The sequence below is a fragment of the Mirounga angustirostris genome, unplaced genomic scaffold (genome assembly GCF_029215605.1).
Source record: "Mirounga angustirostris isolate CCGP_5_RB_7025 unplaced genomic scaffold, mMirAng1.0.hap1 SCAF_9, whole genome shotgun sequence".
Lineage (NCBI taxonomy): Eukaryota > Metazoa > Chordata > Mammalia > Carnivora > Phocidae > Mirounga > Mirounga angustirostris.
In genome coordinates, this window is record NW_026991717.1 from 104924903 (window position 1) to 104940569 (window position 15667).

The 15667-nt window shown below is 36.8% G+C and overlaps 1 protein-coding gene across 8 annotated transcripts in view; it reads left to right on the forward strand.

The window, feature by feature from the left end:
- PCNX4 (pecanex 4) overlaps nucleotides 1-15667 on the forward strand; it is a 52973-nt gene that overhangs the window by 32125 nt on the left and 5181 nt on the right. For 2 of the 8 annotated variants that reach the window (XR_010405203.1, XM_064571123.1), the window contains exon 11: nucleotides 8459-8537. The exons of 1 other annotated variant lie outside the window; for it this stretch is intronic. Coding sequence is in view for 6 of the 7 variants with exons in the window: in XM_064571123.1 (XP_064427193.1) it covers nucleotides 8459-8537 (79 nt within the window). In the remaining variant the exon portion in view is untranslated. Of the gene's footprint in view, nucleotides 1-467; nucleotides 7164-8458; nucleotides 9199-15667 lie in introns of those variants that run through there. 5 more of the 8 variants (XM_064571124.1, XM_045900973.3, XM_045900975.3 and 2 more) reach the window with 4 other exon arrangements.

The following is a 15667-nucleotide window of genomic DNA, read 5'->3' on the forward strand; positions in this document are numbered from 1 at the left end:
AAGTGTAAGTGATAGAACATTCTGGATATATTAATTGTATCATTAAGGCATTTTGTGACTTTATGGCCAACAGAGTACAATCCTAGAATGACTGATTATTTACTTTTGCAAACCTAATATGAGCTCATTAAAAATGTGTAGCCATTGTGCAGTAACTGACCTATAAGATAACCAAGTAAACTTAATTTTCTATAACATCTTTGACTGAGTGGATTATATTCCTATGCCAAATTTGAGTCATGAATTATCACTTTGGATTTGACTCCTAGAAGAAAAATTATAAGTGGCAAAATATTCCTTTTGCTGATATCAGTGTTTTATCTGAAGCAAATCTGACCTGTGAAAATTCAGAGACTCCAGATAGGGAATAACTTTTTTTTTTTTAAAGAAATTAGTAGCTGTTCTCATTACGTTTAAACTGTCATCAGGTGTGCACAATGTGATTCAATGTTACATGCTCATTGTAGGTTTCATATCTGGCATTGCAGCTCCATAGATGTGCTCCCCATCAAAAATAATGAAAGTTGGTTTTAAAAAACAACCATTTAAAGACTTGGAAATGGTCCTAAGGGCATATGCAAATGAAGAAACATTTATTCAAAAGTTTCAACTAAAACCCAGGAAGAATAGTGAGAGACTATTCCTTCCCAACTCAACAAGACAGAAACTCCTCAGACTGATCTAAACAAGAAGGGTCTCCTCTCATTTCAGCTCTTAGTTGGAAGACTGTTTTCCTGGGAGAGTCAGGGCTTCACATTTCTTCTCTTACCTCCAGCTACCTGTTCTGAGGCTGGGTTCTGGGTATGTGTACTTAAGAGATGAGAATTCCTTTCTGGCCAACCCATCTCTTTGGATAGAGGCTTTACTCTGGAGTTGGTGCCACTGAGAATAATGGGGCCCTGGCCACCCTTACCTCCTTGGAAGGTGGAGGTTTCACACTGGGAGAGGCAAGCCAAGAAGACCTGAGGTTACTGCTCCCCTTCTACCTCCTAAAGCAGAGGTGTCTCTCAGAGAGAAGCATGCCATTGTCTCACCCCCAGATACGGAGCTCTGGCTAAGACATTTTGCCCAGTGGGGGAAGCAGACCGTTAAAAACGGAGAACTCTAAATGTCTCCCAAAGGAAATTATTTTACTTGCAACAGTGTGGATACATTGACACCTAAGATGCTCTCAAAAACAATGGAGCTTGTGGTAAAGAGTAATTAAGGGGCTACTGGTAAATTTGTTAGAGACATAAACTAAACTGTAAGCCTAATAGGTAAATAGAACCAGGGAAAGAAACAGTAGAGAAGAGCCCTCCTGGGGTCAAAAAATGTGCCCACGTTTAATTGGATCAGTCTATGAAACAATTCACTTCCCAGGTCATTGTTGAAAACATAAAGCAACCACCTGGCAATCATTGGAGCTTAGCAGCTGGGTGTGAGCAATTAATAGATGAAGAGAGCCCTGCTAAAACCACTGCCATCTCATGGTAACTGTGGACATTCACAAGGCTGCAGTCCCTGAGGAACCAAAATCAAAGGCTTCACACTTGTGGGGGAAGTAGGGATTAACTTCACTAAAGTCATCCAGCCACTTACTAAACTAATAAGCAAATAAATAACAAGCCCTGGGGTGGGGGAGGGCAGGGGTCAATGCTCAGAATTGTGGCGGTGTTATATAAAATGTCCAGTATTGAACACAAATTATAGGACATAAAAAGAAACAGGAAAGTCAGACCCAAACACCAGGGGGGAAAATTGCCTATGAGTGATTAGATGTCAGGTTTAACAAAGATTTCAAAGTAGCCATTATAAAAATGTTCAAAGGACTGAAAGAAACCATGCTTAGGGGTGCCTGGGTGGCTCAGTCATTGGGCATCTGCCTTGGGCTTGATCAGGCTCCCTGCTCTGCGAGAAGCCTGCTTCTCCCTCTCCCCCTCCCCCTGCTTGTGTTCCCTCTCTCGCTTTGTCTCTCTCTGTCAAATAAATAAATAAAATCTTAAAAAAAAAAAGAAAGAAACCATGCTTAAAGAAGAAAACAAAGTGGATATAGAAGGAAAATACCTCAATAATAAGGTCACATATGACAGCCCACAGCCAACATCATACTCAATGGTGAAAAGCTGAAAGCTTTTCCTGTATGATTAGGAACAAGACAAGGATGCCACTCTTGCCACTTTTATTCAACATAGTATTGTAAGTCCTGCCCCAGCAATTAGGCAAGAAAAAGAAATAAAGTCATCCAATTTGGAAAGGAAGAATTAAAACTCTCACTATTTGTAGATGAAATGATATTATATATAAAAAGTCCTAAGTACTCTACCAAAAAACTTAGGAATAATAAGCGAATTTAGTAAAGTTAACAGGATACAAAATCACTACACACAAATCTGTTGTGTTTCTATACACCAATAACAAGCTATCAGAAAAAGAAGTTAAGAAAATAATTTACAATTACATCAAAAAAATAAAATACCTTGGAGTAAGTTTAACCAAGGAAGTGAAAGACCTGTACATTGAAAACTGTAAGACATTGATTCAAGAAATTGAAGAAGACACAAATGGAAAGATGGATTGGAAGAATTAGTACTATTAAAATGTGCATACTACCCAAAGCAGCCTACAGATTCACTGCAATTACTACCAAAATTCCAGTGGCATTTTTCACAGAAATAAACAGACAATCCTAAAATTTATATGGAACCACAAAAGACCCCTAATATCCAAAGCAATCTTGAGAAAGACCAAAGGTGGAAGCATCATGCTTCCTGATATCAATGTATTGTTAGGCCTGTATCATATAGAAGTGTGATATATTTGCCAATAATTGCAGAATGGAAGTCAGTGGAAACAAAGTTGTATTAAGCAAAAGAAATGATTCCAGATGATAACTTGAATCCATAGGAATAAAGGAGAACCAGAAATGATAAAAAGTTAATGTAGCAAAAGCAATAAATATATACTTGTTCCCTTTCAGTTTCTTTAAAAGACATAAAAGTATGTAAAATGGTAATTATAACAATATATTATTAGGCTTGAAACACTATAGATGTAATATGTATAACAATACCACAAAAAGGGGCAAAAGGAGAATAGAATTATACAGGATTATTGTTTCTTATCTCACCAGAATTAGTGTAAACTAATGCTGATTCTGGTAAGTTATTTATGGCAAGCCCTAGAGCAACCACTGAGGAAATAACTTATTTTAAGTGAAAAAAAATCATTAAATTAAAATTCTTTATTAGAAGATATACACTCAATGCAAAAGAAAGCAGTGAAAGAGGACTAGAGAGACAAAAAAAAGTTGAGATATAGAAGACAAAAGGAAAATGACAGACTTAAATCCTGCTATATCAATAGTAACATTAAAAGATTAAACAGCTGAAAGGCAGAGATTGTCAGACTGGATAAAAGAACAAACTGAAGGGGCGCCTGGGTGGCTCAGTCATTAAGCGTCTGCCTTCGGCTCAGGTCATGATCCCACATTGGGCTCCCTGCTCCGTGGAGAAGCCTGCTTCTCCCTCTCCTACTCCCCCTGCTTGTGTTCCCTCTCTTGCTGTGTCTCTCTCTGTCAAATAAATAAATAAAATCTTTAAAAAACAAACAAACAAACTGAAAGTAAAAGGGTGAAAAAGGCATATCAGGCAAGCAGCAACAACAAGAAAGCTGGAGTACCTATACTATTGTCAGAAAATAATAGACTTTGAAATAGAAAATGTTATTAGAGATTAAGAAGGACATTTTATAGTGATAAAAGCATCAGTCCATCAGGGAGCTAGAACAATTATATACGCAGCTAACAATGAACCACCAAAATATATGAAGGAAAATTGACAGAAATGAAGAGAGAAATAGACAATTCAACAATAATAATTTAAGACTTCAAAACCCTACTTTCAGTCATAGATAGAACAAATAGGCAGAAGATCAACAGAAAACAGAATGCTTGAACAACACTATAAACCCAAAACACCAAACAGACATCTATAGAATATTCCACCTAAAAACAATAGGTTTCCATGTACACTTCTGAAGTGTACATGGAACATTCTCCAGGATAAATCATATGCTAATACATAAAACAAACAATACATTTCAAAGGATTGAAATACTAAAAAGTTTATCCTCTGACCAGAAGGAAATGAAATTAAAAATCGGTAAGAGAAAGATATTGAGGAAACTAGCAGATATGTGGAAATTAAACAACACATGCCTAAGTCGCTAGTAGTCAAAGAAGAAATGAGAATATACATTGAGATGAATGACAAGAAGACACAGTATACCAAAACTTGTGAGATGCAATTAAAGCAGTCTTCAGAGGAAAATTCATAGCTTTAAAATGCCTATTTAAAAAGAAGATTTCAAATCAATGCTTAACCTTCCGCCTTATAACACTGGAAAGAGAAGAGTAAACTAAACTTAGAGAAAACAGAAGAAAGAAATTAATAAAGATAAGAAAGGTTATTATGAAATAGAAAATGAAAAAAAGAGACATTACTACTGACCTTATAGAAATAAAAATGATTATAAAGGAATACTGTGAATACTTGTATGCCAGCGAATTATATAACTTAGATGAAATGGACAAATTCCTACAAATACAAACTACCAAAACTGACTCAAGAAGAAATAGATAATCTGAACAGATCTATAACAACTAAAGAGATTGAATTAGTAATCAAAATACTAACTGTAAAAAAAATCTGAAAACTATATGGCTTTGTTACACAATTCTACCAAGTATTTTATTTTATTTTATTTTAAGACTTTATTTATTTATTTGACACAGACAGCGAGAGAGAGAACACAAGCAGGAGGAGTGGTAGAGGGAGAAGCAGGCTTCCTGCTGAGCAGGGAGCCTGATGCCGGGCTTGATCCCAGGACCCTGGGATCATGACCTGAGCCGAAGGCAGACACTTAATGATTGAGCCACCCAGGCGCACCTCCCCCCCCACAAGTATTTTAAAGACTAATACCAGTTCTTCACAAACTCTTCCAAAAAAAATAGAAGTAAAAGCACTAACCAATGCATTTTTTAAAGCCTGTATTACCCTGATACCAAAAGCATATAAAAACATTACAAGGAGGGAAAACTACAGACTAATATCTTTTATCAAGGTGGATGCAGAAATTTGTAACAAAATAATAGCAAACTGAATCCAGCCACGTATAAAAAGAATTATACCCCATGACCAAGTGGTATTTATCCCAGGAATTCAAGGTTTCTTTAACATTGAAAAACCAATTAATGTAATATACCATATCAATTGAATTAAAAAAAAAAACATGTAATCATCTCAGTAGAAACAGAAAAAGCATTTGACAAAATCCAATACCCTTTCATACTAAAAATAATTAAACTAGGAGTAGCAAGGAGTTTCATCAATTTGATAAAGGCATCTATGAAAAACCCACAGTTAACATCATACTTATTGGTGAAAAGCTGAATGCTTCCTTTAAGATCAGTAGTAAGACAAGGATTTCATTCACCATTTTTATTAAACATCATATTAGAGATTCTAGCCAAGGTAATTAAGCAAGAAAAAAGAGATACTCAGATTAGAAAAGAAGTGAAATTATCTCTGTTCACAGATAGCATGATCTTGCATATAGAAAAATCTAAGGAATCCTCTAAAAAACTTAAAACTAGTAAGTTCAGCATGGGTACAGGATACAAGATAAACATAAAAAAATCTATTGTATTTCCATACACTAGGAATGAACAATCTAAAAATGAAGTTAAGAAAACAATTCTACTTAATAATAGGAAGAAATTTAACAAGAAAAACATGAAACATGTTCTCTGAAAACTATGAAACATTGTTGAAAGAAATAATTTAAGATTTAATAAAATGAAAAAACATCCCATGTTCATGGCTCAAAATGATACAACAATACTCCCCAGTTGATTCACAGATTCAGTACAATCCCTATCAGAATCTCAGCTGGCTTTTTTGTGATATTGGCAAGCTGATTCTAAAATTTGTATGGAATTTCGAAGGACCCTGAATATACAGAACAATCTTTTTTTTTTTTTTTTAAGATTTTATTTATTTGACAGAGAGAGACATCGAGAGAGGGAACACAAGCAGGGGCAGAGGGAGAGGGAGAAGCAGGCTTCCCACGGAGCAGGGAGTCCGATGCCAAACTCGATCCCAGGACCCTGGGATCATGACCTGAGCCGAAGGCAGACACTTAACAACTGAGCCACCCAGGCACCCCTATACAGAACAATCTTAAACAAAACTGTCAGACTAACACAAATTTCGTAACTTTGTACAAACCAACAGTAATTAAGACAGTATGGCAATAGCATAAAGATAGAGATATAAATCAATGAAATTGAATCAAAATCTAGAAATAAATCCATATGGCTATGATCAACTGATTTTAACAAGGGTGCCAAGACCATTCTAAGGGGAAAGAATAGTCTTTTCAACAAATGGTGTTGAGACAGATAGCCACATTCAAAAGAAGGTCATTGGACCCTGTATTAGTTTTCAGAGCTGCTGCAACAAATTACTGCAAACTGGGTGGCTTAAAACAACACAAATTTATTCTCTCACAGTTCTGGAGGTCAAAAGCTTGAAATCAAGATGCCAGCAGGGCCAATCTCTGTACAGAGGCTTTAGGGGAGAATCTTGCCTCTTCCAGCAGCTGGTGACTCCTGGTATTCCTTGGCTTGTGACAGCATAACTTCAATCTCTATTTCTGTCTTCACATGGACACCTTTCCTATATCCCCCTATGTCAGTTCTCCTGTCCCTTTCTAAGGACACCAACCACTGTATTTAGGGCCACCTAAATTGAGGATGATCTCATCTCAAGATTCTTAATTACACCTGCAAAGACATATTTCGAACAAGATTTACAGGTACCATGGATTGAGGCTGAGATACATCTTCTTTGAGGGATACCATTCAACCAACTGCAGGCTGTTACTTCATACTATATACAAAAATGAACTCAAAATAAATCAAAGACCTAAATATAAGAGCTAACACCATAAAAATCATAGAAGAAAGAGTGAATCTGTATGATTTCATATATGGAAGTGGATTCTGAGATATAACACCAAAAACATGAAAACAAAACAAAAATAGATAGGACTTAATCAAAAGTAAAAACTTTTGTGCTTCAAAAGATATAATCAAGAAAGTAAAAAGACAACTCACAGAATGGGAAAAATATTTGCATATATCTGATAAGGGACTTGTTACTAGGATATTTAAAGAACCCTTACAATGCAATAATAAAAAAGACATTTTTATTTAAAATATGAGCAAAGGATCTCTATAGATATTTCTTCAAAGGAGATATACAAATGGCACAATAAATAAGCCCATGAAAAGATGTTCAATATCATTTGTCATGAGAGCAATGCAAACCAAAACCACAATGAGATATCACTTCATACAAGGACATACTACAATGGCTGAAATCAAAAAGTCAAATAAGTATTGGTGGGGATATGGAGAATTAGAACTCTAATACAGTGCTGGCAGAAATGTAAAATGGTACAACCATTTGGAAAATATTTTGGCAGTTTCTTAAATGATTAAAGTTAGAGTTACCATGTGACTCAGTAACTCCACTCCTAGGTATATACCCAAGAGAAATGAAAGCATAGATCCACATAGAAACTTGTACATGGATGTTTATAGCAGCATTATTCATAACTGACAAAAGATGGAAACAACCAAACTATCCATCAAGCAAATTGTGGTTTATCCATACAATGGAATATGTATGGAATATCCATACATACAGTGTGGCTTATTCACCATAAAAAGGAATAAAATATTGATATATGCTACAACATTAATGAGCCTTGAAAATATTATGTTAAAAAAGCCAGTCACAAAAGACCATTATGATTCCATTCATATGATAATTCCATCAAAGGCAAAACTATAGAGATAGAAAGTACATTAGTAGTTGCTTATGACTGGGAGAATGAAGGGATAGAGTAATAGCTAAAGAGCACAAGTTTCTTTTTGAGATCATGAAAATGTTCTAAAATTGTGGAGATAGTTATATATATTTGAATATACTAAAAAAACTATTGAATTATATACTTTACATGAGTAAATTGTATGGAATGTGAATTATATCTCAATAAAACTTTTTAAAAAGAGCCTATTGTGTGATTGTCCACTGTCTACTATTTATGACTTATGCATTGTTGAGGCCAGATGGGGTGAAGGAATAGAGAAGGAAAGAGAAGTAGATGAGATTTTGCTGTTTGGGTTATTGAATGAATGGCTGTCATTTCAAGCTTATTCAGAGAGCTACCGAATAGAGGTGATTCTTGATTCTGAAGACAAGTAACTCATGTGTATATTTTAATACACCATTTTCTGTTTAAGTTTGCCTAACTACAATGGAATTTTTCTCTAAGTTTATAAATAAAATGTGAAGGCCTGAATATAACTTTTTCTTCTCCTCCCCCACCCCCCTTTTATACTTTAAAGGGAGTTTACACTGGGAGAGTACTTACCCTTCAAGAATTGTTGATCCAAGTTGGGAAGTTAAATGCTGAAGCTGTTAGAGGTCAGTGGGCCAATCTGTCATGGGAATTGCTTTATGCCACAAACGATGATGAGGAGCGATATAGTATACAAGCTCATCCACTACTTTTAAGAAACCTTACAGTACAAGCAGCTGATCCTCCCCTGGGTTATCCAATTTATTCTTCAAAACCTCTTCCCATACATTTGTATTAGAGCCCATTTTGACTTGTAAGTGTGTTGTCATCAAATGAGATGTTTTTATTTTTTCATTTTAGAAAAGTAACAACGTGATTCCTCATAACTTCACTGGACTTCTCTTTCTCCTCCTACAAGTCAGATACCTGAGAAAAGCTGAGCTCTGTAAAGTTGATTCTCTCAGCTATCTTAATGTTTAAAAAACAAACTGTCTAACATAAAAGAAGTAGTTGGCCAACATTTGCGCCCTATGCATTGTGGTAGGCTTTAGCAAATATAAAACATTTGTATAAGATTAGGTAATGAATTTATTAATGCTTTCTTAAATATGTGATAGGTGGCTTGCCTTATAGAAGTCAACAACTATGTAATTTTTACATTCCTAGAAGATATACACACATATCAGTGTTTTTATGTAATGATAGTGGATCCTACTGAAGGTTGCATAATGTATATTTATTTATTTGAAATATTAAATTTTATAGTATTTTCAAAACTTTGTGCTGTTTTGTTTTGACATTTAATATGGTCTGAGTGTTTTCATATAATCTATTCATTTTCTTTTCATATACTTCAATTCAGAAACCTTAAAAACTTTTTTTTAAAGATTTTTTATTTATTTGACAGAGACATAGCAAGAGGGGGAACACAAGCAGCAGGGAGAGTGGCAGAGGGAGAAGCAGGCTTCCCACAGAGCAGGGAGCCTGATATGGGGCTCGATCCCAGGACCCTGGAATTATGACCTGAGCAGAAGTCAGACGCTTAACGACTGAGCCACCCAGGCGCCCCAAACCTTAAAAACTTATAATAAAACCTCTTCCAATAAAATCTTTTTCCTTCCTTTCCCAGTATCCTTTTGATATATGTGAAAGGAAATGGGTTTATCTTGTTCATCAGGATTAACAATGTTTGGATACAACATAATGAGTGACTGCTAGAGGCCATTCCGTAGATCTGGCTCCTTAAGCATTTCTTTTCAGTTGAATATACTGCTTCTGAAGAATGATTTAACCCAAATGACTAGTGGTTACTAGTGTCTTAGGTATCTAAAGGCGGAAAGAAATGGGAGAAAAATTTTCATAACACAATAAGGACTTTCATTCTTTTGCTGTTTATAGATACAGAGGAGATTGGTGGTTGCATGAGGAGGAGGGTAAGGGTGGATGAAATGGATGAAGGGGATCAAAAGGTACAAAGTTCCAGTTATATATAAGTCATGGGGATATAATGTAATGGGGATATAATGTAAAGTATGGTGACTATATCTGAAAGTTACTAAGAGTAGATCTTAAAAGTTCTCATCACAAGAAAAAAAATTTTATAACTGTGTGGTGACAGATGTTAACTAGACTTTGGTGATCATTTCACAATATAGTATACAAGCTCATCCACTACTTTTAAGAAACCTTACAGTACAAGCAGCTGACCTTTTAAAAAATCATTATAAGGGGCACCTGGGTGGCTCAGTCGTTAAGCATCTGCCTTTGGCTCAGGTCATGATCCCAGGGTCCTGGTATCGAGCCCTGCATCGGGCTCCCTGCTCCGCGGGAGGCCTGCTTCTCCCTCTCCCACTCCCCCTGCTTGTGTTCCTGCTCTCGCTGTGTCTCTCTCTGTCAAATAAGTAAATAAATAATAAATCATTATAAGATTTTATTTGTTTTATGCTTTTTTTTTTCCTAAAGAGTATACTTACTGACTTTTATGAGGCAATGGCAAATAATATTAGAATGAACAGTTGGGATGCTAAGAAGGAAGACATAGATGTTTACTAGAATATGGTTATAAAAAAAGATTAAGAGAGGTCTCAACATAATAACCTAAGTTCCTACCTCAAGAAGCTAGAAAAAGAAGAACAAAATAAACCAAAAGTGAGCAAAAGGAGGATAAGAATAAAGAACAGAGATCAATGAAATTGAAAATAGGAAAACAATAGAGAAAATTTTAAAAGCAGTGGTTCTTTGAAAAAGAAAAAAAAAATTTGATAGAATGAAAGAACTCACTAGAAATCAAGCAGCCATTAAAAAGATAATGAGAAGAGAGGCAAGATGGCAGAAGAGTAGGGGACCTTGTTTCATCTGGTTCCTTGAATTTAGATAACTATCAAATCATTCTGAACGCCTATGAATTCAACCTGAGATGTAAAAAAAGAATTGGTGGAATTCTACACATAGAAAAGCAACCACTTTTTGCAAGGTAGGAGGTGCGGAGAAGTGAATCAGAGGGGATATATCGGAAGATAAATGGCGGGGCGGGGGAGGGGGGCAAGGGAGCTCCCCTAAACCAGCTACCAGAAAGTGATATAGCTCCAGAACACAAAATAGGAACTTTTAGAAGTCTGCTCCAATTAGAGACGTCCCTGCCTGAAAGGTGCTCAGGTGGTGAAGCAGGACAAAATCTTAGGTGAGACCATGTGGTCTCAGGATCTCCAGGGTCACAGAAAGAACGGGGATGCCTGAGCCAGCAGAGTTCCCAAGCATCAGAGTGGGGAAATCAGCTACGGTCAGCAATCCTGGGAAGGGGCTCTCAGCTCGGTTTGCCATAAATCGCAAACCAGGGCACAATCCAGCGACTGCACTCCATGCGGGGGACCTGCAAAAGGCAGAAACATAGTGACCCTCCGCCTTCCCCACAATAGGCCCATGGCAATCCTCCTCCTTCCTCCTCCTGGAGGAATGGCACAAGTCACACCACAGAAGTCTGAAGAGTTTGATGCACACAAAGACTGCTTTTCCCTGAGGGTGTACTGAACAGTGAGGGTGATGATCTTTCAGCTCTGGGGCTGGAGACTGGGATGCCACCATGTTTATTTTCATCCTCTAAAGTGGCCCAGAAAGGCTTCAGGGAACAAAAGCAACATAGAACAACCCAAGCAGCTTACACAGAGCCCTGCCCCCTGGCAAGGGTGGTGCCACTCCACCTAGGCAAAGACACCTGAGAATTAGCCCCTTACCCAGAGGACCAGCTGGAACATCAGGGGAATACCAACTTTACCAAGCACACAGAACTGCAAAACTCCAGCAATATTCTAATAGTATATAGAATTTGAGGGTTTTTTTCTCATGATTCTTTTATCTTTCAGTTTAAAATTTTCCTTTTCTTTTTTCAACTAGTTTCTTACTTTATCAACTCTTTGTTTTTAAGTCTTTTTTTAACTTTCATTTTTACATTTACATTTTATATTCTTCATTTTTGTCTTCCTTTCCCTGTATTCAATTTATTTTTGTATATATATGTATGAGTTTTGCTTTCTTTACAATTTTGGGATTTAGTGTCTTCTAACAAACAGACCAAAATACACCCAGGACCAAGTGGAGCACCCTGTTTTGTCCACCTGGAAGATTATATTCTCTCTTTTCTCCTCCCCCCCCCTTTTTTTTCCTTTTATTTTTTGGTTTCTGACCTCTTTGGATTTATCTGGTGTGTATTTCGCTTGGGTTCTGGTTGATATTTTTTATTTTGTTCTCTCATTTGTCCATTCTTCCCTGGCCAAAATGACTAGAAGGAGGAATTCACAACAAAGGAAAGAACCAGAGGTAATAGTATCTGCCACAGATCTAATGATATGGATATAAGTAAAATGTCAGAGCTGGAATTCAGGATAACTATGATGAAGCTGGGCTTGAAAAAAGCATAAAAGACACTACAGAAACGCTTAGTGCAGAAAAAAATCTAATCAGGCCAAAATTAAAAATGCTTTAACTGAGATGCTGTCTAAATTGGATGCTCCAACAGCTAGGGTAAATGAGGCAGAAGAGTCAGTGACATAGAAGACAAGATGCTGGAAAGGAAGGAAGCTGAGGAAAAGAGAAAAACTAATGGACCATGAGGGGAGACTTCAGAAATCAGCACTACCATAAAGTGAAACAATATTAGAATTATTGGGGTCCCAGAGGAAGAAGAAAGAGAGACGGACAGAAGGTATATTTGAGCAAATCATAACTGAGAACTTCCCTAATCTGGGGAAGGGAGCAGGTATTCAAGTCCAAAAGGTAGAGAGAACCCTCCTCAAAAATAATAATAGACCAACATGCTGACATACACTAGTGAAGCTTGCAAATTTCAGAGATAAAAGGAAAATCCTGAAAGCAACTCGAGGCAAAAGCTTCTTAACCTACAATGGTAGAAACATTAGGCTGGCAGCAGACCTATCCAGAGACCTGGCAGGCCAGAAAGGACTGGCATGATATATTCAGGGTACTAAATGAGAAAAACATGCATGCAGCCAAGAATACTTTATCCAGCAAGGCTGTCATTCAGAATGGAAGGAGAGATAAAGATGTTCCAGGACAAACAGAAACTAAACTAAAAGAATTTGTGATCACTAAACCCGCCCTGCAAGAAATATTAAAAGGGATCCTGTAAGTGAAGAGAGAGCCCAAAAGTAACACAGACTAAAAAGGGGAACAGAGACAATATACAGAAATAGTGACTTTACAGGTAATACAATGGCACTAAATTCCTATCTTTCCATAGTTACTCTGAATGTAATTTACATTCATAAATTTGATAACTTAGAAAATTAATCAATTCTTGAAAGCCACACACTCCTAAAACTCAACCAAAACTAAAAAAAGATGAAATAGACAATCTTGATATACTATAACCATTAAAGAAATTGAATTTTTAATTTAAAATCTCCTAAAAAAGAAAGGATCTAGATTCTGATGCTCTGGTTTCTTTATTTTTAGATTCATCCATGTTGTTGCATGTATCAATAGATCATTCCTTTTTGTTGCTGAGTAATACTCCATTATGTGGAATATTCTACATTTTGTTTATTTCATTCATCTGTTGTGGACATTTGGGTTTTTTACAGTTTGGCACTATTATGTAAAAGCTTTTATGAACATTCATTTACAAGTCCTTGTATGGACATATGCTTTCATTTCTCTTGGGAACATACCTAGGACTAGAATGGCTGGATATATGGTAGGTGCATGTTTAACTTTTAAGAAATTGCCGAACTGTTTTTCAAATCAGTTGTATAGATTATTTTACATTCCCACCAGCAGCATCTGTATATAAACTATGAATTTCATTTGTATAAACCCTAGAAAATGCAAACAAATCTATAGTAACAGAAAGTACATCATTGGTTGCCTGGGCCGGGGTAGGCAGGGCAAGTAATTACAAGGGGCACAAAGGAACTTTGGGGACTGATGGATATGTTTGCTCTATTGTCTAATGGTTTCACAAGTGTGACCATATATGTCAAAATATATCAAATTGTATACTTTAAATATGTGCAGACCACAGTACATCAACTATACTTCAGTGTTAAAATAATAATAGGTGTTAAAAATAATAGGATGTTTATTTTGTTTACTTAGTAAGATATGTTATTTAGCCCTGGAATAACAGATTGTGACTGAAGTCTCATGTGCCTTACTGGTGCACCTAGTAGTTGAACAGACTAAGCCTAAAGCCATAGCTTCTCCTACTAACTCTTCTAACCATCTCACCAGCTGTCACCTTGCACAACCCCATCTCTGCCTCACTTTCAGCATTGATAAAATGAGCACACCATTTCCTTCCTATTTCCAAGGGCCGTTTGAGATAATGGTTAGGAAATGAGAGTCCAGGGCAAAATAATAAACTTTTTAAAAACTCAGTATGTGAACACTTGGTTTCACAGCTCTTGACTATCTTTGACAAAATGAACTTTGACAGAAAGCTGCCTTTCCATCTTGGGTTGCTCACAAAAAAGATCAAGGAAGAGGGGGTTTATACACATAAAAGTATATGATTGTACATGTCATAGAAAAACACCATACGGGTGAGTTTTTAAAGATCACTTTATTTATGCCTCTTCTACCCTTCATTGGCAGGAGTAATTGAGCAAACTAAACTCATTTTTCCTTCATCCTCAAACCACGCTAATTTCAGTCTCTATGAGTTTTCATTCATGACATTCTGGAAGGCTGGCATACTCTCAACAAACCCTAAACACCAGCAAGCACAATGACAAGGTCTAGAGATTTTGTGACAAAACAAAACTGACCTGCACTCCAATCTCTTGAAACCTTTGTCTAAATTCCACCCTTTCAAGGCTCAGTGCAAATCATCTCCACAAAGGATTTCCACACTATTCTATATGCTACAGAGGGGTTTCCATAGTGCAGTGGTTAGCATATTCACCTCGCACTATTCTATATTCAAATCTCTCCCTTTTCTGAATTATTTGTGCTGACAGTCTATACCATGCCACATGACAATGCTATTTTGTAGCATTCTAGAATTGTTCCAACAATTCACCTTTTTAATTTTTACCCCAGGTGCAGTGTATTCAATTAGTCATAATGCCCATTTTCATCACTGGTTGTGCAAGAGCCCTCTTGTGTATTTCATTTTATCCCCATACTGTACCCTCTTTATTCCGTTGCTGCTGTACCCCATGGTCTACCTCTGTCACCTTCCCCCTTTTGTAAGGATAGCCACCCGAGGGCCTCCAACTTACCCAACAACTATTCCAGTTCTTTTATGTATGTTGACTATAGCTAAACTAACTGCTTATAAAACAGGAACATGTTTTTCTTCTGTTACACCCCTCTTGACAGTAGACAGGCAAGGAATATTTGCTGGTTTTCTGTTGTGGCCTATGTATGTTTTCTACTGTCAAGTGGTAAAGATTAAAGTAATACTACTAGTGGGGCGCCTGGGTGGCTCAGTCGTTAAGCATCTGCCCTCGGCTCAGGTCATGATCCCGGGGTCCTGGGATCAAGCCCCGCATCGGGCTCCCTGCTCGGCGGGAAGCCTGCTTCTCCCTCTCCCACTCCCTCTGCTTGTGTTCCCTCTCTCGCTGTGTCTCTCTCTGTCAAATAAATAAATACAATCTTAAAGTAATACTACTAGTAAAAAAAAGTAAAATTAATAACTAGAGTAAAGCGTTGTCAATGGGGTCTTCCTGAGCTGAGTTTACTCCTGGCTTTACCCCTTACTAGCTCTGTGACCTTGGGAAAGTAATACCTACTCGCT